This window comes from Sarcophilus harrisii, chromosome X, assembly GCF_902635505.1.
Source record: "Sarcophilus harrisii chromosome X, mSarHar1.11, whole genome shotgun sequence".
NCBI lineage: Eukaryota > Metazoa > Chordata > Mammalia > Dasyuromorphia > Dasyuridae > Sarcophilus > Sarcophilus harrisii.
Window position 1 is genome coordinate 6,701,644 of NC_045432.1, and position 7,078 is coordinate 6,708,721.

The window sequence follows — 7,078 nt, forward strand, 5'->3', positions numbered from 1 at the left end:
TATTATTAATAAAATAAGTAAACATGACTAAGAAACTGCAAAAAAATTCTCACTCTGGTTACAGAGTCAGTGGCAGCCCCATCCTTGAAATCCTCAGAGAGCTCTCCTTCCCTTTCTCTGGGGGTGCCTAGGTCAGAAGTCTTACGACCCCACAAAGGGCCATGGATTGTTAGTTAACTTTTCCTGCTTATGTGGGACGGAGCCTTCACAGGGAGGTCTGGGGATGTGGGATACTTGAGCTCTGCCAACAACCTTGAAGCCACTTTGGTCCCTTGGGAGCTTGAGCCCCTTATCCTTGATGGTTCTTTGAAGGCAGGGTGACACAATTGGGGGGAGAGCCGGCAAAGGAGCATCCCCATCCACGTGACCGGGCCACCTTGTGGGATCTGCTAACCAGATCTCATAGATGTGCCCCAAATTAAAATGGGTTTAAGAGAAACTAGTAAACCAAAGCAAGGTCAAGCTGTAATTATCAAAGCCTGGCGGAACACAGTGTCTACACAGTGTCCCGCTCTCCCTTCTGCCCCGTGAAAATGATACCTAATTGCCTCCAGAATGGCTCTTTGTGTAAGCAGTTGTTTCTCATGTGTGAAAAAGAAACAAATGTTGGGGAGGCTAAACAGGAGGAGAGGATATGATTGGCGGAAGCCCCTCTGCTGGGTGGCAAGGGCCTGCCGCCCGCGAGAATAAGAGATGCTGCAGCCTGAGCAAGACCTACAGAAGTCAGCAGGACACGGAGCAGCGAGCTTCTCCCGGGTTTGTTCCGGGAAAGCTGTGTGGGAAGCCGAGGGACGGCTCTGCTACCTCCACAAGGACTCAGGGTTTCTCTGAAGCAGAGCCTGGGGAGGGGGGGGTCTGCCAGCTCAGCTTCCAGAGCAGCTGCCTAGTATTCACTTTGGAGAGGGTCAGCCCCAGAGCTGTCCACCAAAAGCTGCTCCGGCCTTTGCTACCTTCCTTTCCCTCTTTCCTTTTCTTCTTCCAGGTACTTGCCCTACTAGATTTCACCTTCATTGCTTTTTCTTCTTTCTTACACAAATATCTATACATTTGTTTTTTTTCCCTTCATTTCTAGCATCTTGTGGTATGTCTTCTCCCTCTGGAGCTCACTCTGAGGAAATTTCCATTTCCTCCAAAGGTGTCTGAGCTACAGTTTCTGCAATGTTTCTGGTTTTTTATGTCTAACATTAATATGGTTTTTACGTTTAACATTAATATGTTTTTTCCCCCAAAGGACATGGAAAAGTAAGAGCCGCTGGGTCTAAACTGCATTGGAGTCAAGCAAAAAAACGTAAGTTCAGTAAACTCTTGCCACTGCCAGAAAGCCTCAGACCCTAGGGAATAAAAGTGGCATTTCTGCCCCAGTGGGCCTGTGGAGTTTATCAAGAGGGTGGCGTTGCTAACAGGTCTGGTGCTGGTAGGAAAGTAAGTAATGCATATGTGGGGCAGGCTGGGCACTAGATGGAAGGTGGCAAAAAGAATACTAAACCACTCTCCACCATGAGTTTTCTTGGCAGTTTATGGATTGGGGAAAAGGGAAAGGGCAGAGAAGCTAAACTGCTCTTGGAGAAATTGAACCAAAGTGGAGGGATTTGCTTAAAATGGTTCTGATGTTATTGGCGAACAGTCTAAGGGTTAGGGTTAGTTTGTGGTTTGCTATTATTCCTTACTAAGCCGTCTTGGCGCCCACCTTCTCCTTGCCACCTCCTTGCTGTTTTGGTTTGGTTTTTGGTTTTGCTTTTTGGTTTTCTTAGGGTGGGGGTTAGGGGTTTGGGGGGAGGGTGTAACCCTGTGTACTGAGTAGCTTTAAGAACTCACTTTGAGCCAGCAAGCTGATTTCATTGATGTGCCTTGTACACCTGAGACTGTTCTGGAAGTTTTCCACTTTGGGAATCTGCCCCCCCCCCCCCCCGCCCGTGTGAAAGTCCTGTACCCTGTGTTCCTGCTTCCTCTTGCTGGGCTGATTTTGGGAAGGGGGAGATCACATTCTAACTTGTGAGGCCCAAACGGAGCCAAGTCTGAGGCCGATCAATTTAAGACGATTTCAGCCAGGAAGATGTCATTCGGGAAGGGGGGGGGGGGGGCTTTCCTTGATATTCTTTAACTTTTTCTAATTTTTTCATTGTCATTTGAATTTTGAGTTTCTGCAGCCTCGGGGGTTGTCGCACCGGGGAGTCGGTGGGCACGGACCGAGCCACCGCTTTGGAGCGCAGGGAACTCCCCGGGATCGTCCTCACCGTGGAGGCTCCGGACCAAAACGCCGGCCCCGAGATGCCGAAGGCGGAGGAGCCGCAGCTGTCGCTGGAGGACTGGCTCCAGAACAAGGGCCAGAGCCCCTGGGAGCCTGGCTACTTTAAGACGGAGAGCCCGGCCACGGCAGCCAGGGAGGCCTTCGCCAAGTTCTGCGCCGAAGCCAAGCCCAGCAAGAGCGAGCGGGAGGCCAGCGCCGCTTGGGCCCTGTGGCAGGCCTGTCTGGACACCACGGAGCTGCTGGCCCAGCGGAAGGAGGAGTGCGACTGCAAAGAAGCCCAGGTCCTGGAGCTGAAGTACAAATGCGAGCAGCTGAGGCGGGAGAAGCAGCTCATGGAGGAGGCCTGGGAGGCCGAAAGGTTGCGCGGCGGCCATCCGGCCGCGGGGGGCCCGGAGGCCGCGGCGGGCCCGGGGTGCTCCCGCAGCCAGGCCAAGTACGCCGAGCTGCAGGAGCACAGCGTGGAGCTGGAGGCCGAGAGGGTGCAGTGGCACACGCAGAGGCGGGAGCTCAACGACGAGCTGAGCAAGATGAGGCAGGACCTGGAGGAGGGCCAGCTCCGCTTGACAGCCCTCCTGCAGGCCAACCGCGAGGACCGGGAGACCTGCCGCCAGCTGCAGGAGAGCTACGCGCGGTGCCAGCTCGAGATCGAGAGGCTGCGGAAGCAGTCCAAAGAGCAGCAGGCCCTGGTCGCCGCCCAGCTCCGGCCCCGGCCCCTGGCCGAGGGGGAGCCGCGGGCCGAGGGGGAGCCGCGGGCCGAGGGGGAGCCGCGGGCCGAGGGGGAGCCGCGGGCCGAGGGGGAGCCGCGGGCCGAGGAGGGGCCGCGGGCCGAGGAGGGGTCGCGGGCCGAGGGGGAGCCGGAGCCCCAGCCGCTGCTCCAGACCCCGCCCCCGCCCCCGCCCCCGCTCCCGCCTTGGCCGATCTACGCCGCCCCTCAGAGCTACGGCCCGGTCGCGGGACCCAGGTTCGAGCAGCCCTGGCCCTGGGCGCCTCAGCCCCCCAGCCAGGGGCCTCGGATCTGGGGCCCTCCGTGGGGCCCGCTCCGCTGGAGGAGCTCGGCCAGCTGGAGGAGGGTGTGCCAGGCTTGCGGCGCCTGGGGGCGGGCGGAGAGGAGAGGCGGGCCTTGGGACTGCCTCCCCCCGTGCGGGGGCGCGCCGGCTCCCCAGCGCCTCACCTTCGCCCGGTACGCAGGCTACTTCCCCATGAGAGCCCCGAGCATGCTGGAGCCCCACGGGATGTGGGGCCCCGCCGAGGCTCCCTGGAGAAGCCTCCGGAGGCGTGGGCCCTACCGCGGCGGGCCCTGGAAGCGAAGCCACGGCTCCGGGCCCGCTCCCGGCTCCTGGCAGTGCCCCCAGTGCGGAGTCATCAACTACGCCCACAGGCTCGACTGCTACAGGTGCCACACCCCGAGGGGGGAGAGCGAGCTGGCCAGCCCCCCGTAGGAGCCCAAAGGAGCCGGAGGCCGCGACCGGGGGCGCCCGCCGGCGGTCCCGGGTCCCGGCTCTCCCTGAGAGCCGAAAAACGTGCCAACCCCCCCCCCCCCCCCGCCCCTCCCCCGACGCAAACGTCCGCCGCTTGCCCGGGGCATTCATTAGGTCTTTAGCCTTTTAATCATTCCAATTTCCAAACTGTTGGGCAGGATGTTGTTCTCTTTTGTTTTGAAGGGTTTTTTTTCCCTACAGAGCCCACCCGCAATCCACAGCCCAGGAGAAAAGGGGATGCCCCAAGAGAATCTGAGTGAGCCTCGGCAGGCAGCGGCGCGCCAAATGAATCCCGGCCGCTGCTGGGCGTCCGTAGTGACCGGGAGGCCATTTGGCCCCCGGAATAAAGGGATCGGGCCGGAGTTCTCCGGCTTTGCTCCTCAGGAGATTGCATTGGGATCTGATTGATGCTGCTGAGATCTTTGGGGAGAATTAGCTCCTGATTCCTGACTCACGTGGGGTCCAAGCCCACTTCTTAATCCAGTCCTGCACGGATGCATCCTACGATGCTTTTATTTTACGTGGAGTTTTTCTCACGTGGAGGCTGGTTTTTTTATTGGGGCCCCAAATCCCAGAAATCTGAAAGCACCGCTGCTGCCTTCCCAGTATTTTGCGTGCTTGGCAGCTTCTGAACAAGGACTGAAAGCGGCAGCCACAGTTCAATAGCTCTGAAGGGTGACTGAGCTTCCCGCCGGAGCAAGACAGCTGCAAACTAACGGCAGTCGTCTGCCTCCTCGGGGTCGGGCACCTTTTCTTGACCCAAGGTGCATAGATCAGCCTCATTCCCGGGGCGTGTGGTCCTGCAGACAGGGATCTAACTGTGTGCACTTGGGACCTTTGTGACTGCCCAACCCCCAGCCTGAAGCGCTTGAGTGAAAAATGACCCAAAGCTTAGGGTTTGCTCATGTCTGAATTCTTCCCACAAGGGGTGAGTAGAAAGATATTCCATGAATTTCCTTCTTTCCCACAAAATATATGCTTGCGACAAGATACTGTGTAAGATACACAAGACTGCAGATTATCAAAGGCTGAAGAAGCAGGAGGAACATAGAGCAATTCTTATCGGCTCCTGAGAGAATAATAAAACAGGAGCACATTGAGTGTTTTGCAGAACTAGTGAACTGACATTTCATCTTTATCTCAGCTCTGGACTGTTCAACAACTCCCTCTATAGATGGGTGGTCTCAGGTGTCGTGGCAAACCAGGCCAGAAAGCTGGGCCGATACTCAGGCCAGTGGTCATCTTCTCTAAGAAGCCCCAGTGTCATTGCCAGGGGACTCCCCAACTCAGAAGGTAGCCTCCAAGGCTGGAAATAAACTTCTCGGGATCTCCCCTTAACCATCACAGCAGACAGGGTAGTGGGGCTTTGAGATCTAGACTCAAACTGGCCCAAACTAACACTCAGCCTGCCTGAGAAAAATTCTGGAAAGGAGGCCTTTCCCTATCCCTCACCGTCTTGAAGCGAGTGAGGAAGGAAGAAAGGATCACTGAGGGTCGTGTCATCAGTCCCAAGCACCCCTCCGTTTACCGGAGAAACGCAAGTGCCATTAGGAGTGGCTAAGGATGCTCCCACAGGACTATCCACCTGAATGCTCCATGGGGTGCAACCTTTCTACTTAAATGTAATGAGAATAAGTTTTAATACCTTAACAAGATAGTTTATCAGCTTGGTTTATTACATGTTGCTTTAAACTTCCATTTTTGCGATGGAGCCGTTTGGATTAAGTGATTTTTTTAGTAAGACAATCAATGATGTAGACGTAGCTATGACGTAGAAAAAACTTAGATGATTTTTTATTTTTTTCATAAAACCAACTCTTAGTTTTATTTATTAGTTCAGGAGTTTTTTTAACTTTCAATATTATTAATTTCTTTTAATTTTAGAATTTCAAGCTTAGTATTTGATGGGGGGGGGGGGGTTAATTTGGTCTTTTTCTAGCTTTTGGATAATTTTTGACCAATTGATCAACGCGTTGACCCTGCGATGAGTCAGAGCACCAGTGAAAAAAACAAACTTTTGACAGTGATTTTGAAATCAAATACAATCAAGTGGTAACTCAGGAACACCTAAAGTCAAAAGAGTATAAGAAATGTACCCGAGGCCCCAGTCTGTTGCCAGGGTGTCCCTAGGGATGGTCTCCAGCTTGGACAGAGTCTGGCATGAAAGAATCAGACTCTCTAAGATGGGAGGTTGGCGTGCGTGGCTGAATAAAGTTTGATTACATGCACTGAAAACTAAGTTTTAGAGAAAGAGGACATCCCTGATGTAAGGATTTGTGGAGATGGGAGGGCCACATATGATGTATGTTTTCAGATTTTTTTCAATGTATTGATCAATTGTGATTTTTTTCCACTGGAAAAAATGCCATGTGGGATATAATATTAGTATAATCTGGGAGGGGGGAGGGATTAAGGGTATAGTGATGTAAGTGATTGAAGGATACATTAATAAAAATTGATTTTAGAAATACTCTGATGCAGCAGTGACTATCTTGATCTCCGTTGCCTGAAAGCGAGGCCTATTGCGTGTCATGTCTCTCTCAGAATGCTCATTAAGAGGGCTGAGGAGTGTCCGATCTCTGCCACTTGGTTCAAGCCTTCACCAAATGTGTTCCCTCAATTTTTAAAAGTTCTCCCCAGTTACATGTCAACCTTTTCTGGGGGTTATACATGCACATTCATACTTGACATATTTACATATGAATCATGTTGGGAAGAGAAAAATCAGAACAAAAGGGGAAAACTACAAGAAAAAACCAGAAGTGTTCCCCCAATTTCCAGGCTACCTGCAGTCCTGGTCCCACGTAATCATTTCCCACTGAGATTAGGTTTTACTTCAACATTCACTCTGTAATACCCCTCTCCCCCTTACACCATCAATCCCCAGGCAGAGGAGAGGGATCAGGTTCCCAGCTTCACTCAGTTCCTCCTCTGGACCTGGATACCTGCTACCTCGTGGGTTGACAGCATCATCTGGCCAGGAATTCTACCTTCCAAAGCATCATGGCTCTGGCATCCAAGTCCAGGGAGTCCAATGCCTGCACCCACAACTAAAATGGACAAATGAAACAGACCCAAACCCCAAGCCCAATTCTCAGGGGCATGGAGGCTAAAAGGGAAAAGGGGAAGACAGCCCTTCTCTCACAGGCAGCTCAGTGAATGGCGCTTCTGATTGAAGTGAATCGGGCCCTTTACCCTCAGTGCCTACCAGAAAAGGAGAGATTCTTCCAACCTCATAGTTTTAAAGATGCAGCCTGCTTTAGCTATGCTGTCATTGGAGAAGCTGCTCCCACCTGCATGGAGAGGAATACAGAATGGTTTTTTTCCCCCAGAAATAAATTATCTGCTATTT

General features: G+C 53.1%; 1 protein-coding gene across 1 annotated transcript; it reads left to right on the forward strand.

The window, feature by feature from the left end:
- The first annotated feature begins 377 nt into the window (after positions 1-377).
- On the forward strand, positions 378-6,197 carry LOC116420298 (basic proline-rich protein-like). The gene is given in 4 exon segments (XM_031944728.1): positions 378-756; positions 1,232-1,288; positions 2,139-3,555; positions 3,558-6,197. Coding segments are annotated over 2 exon segments (1,578 nt in total). The 5' UTR covers positions 378-756; positions 1,232-1,288; positions 2,139-2,268; the 3' UTR covers positions 3,849-6,197.
- Positions 6,198-7,078: the final 881 nt, after the last annotated feature.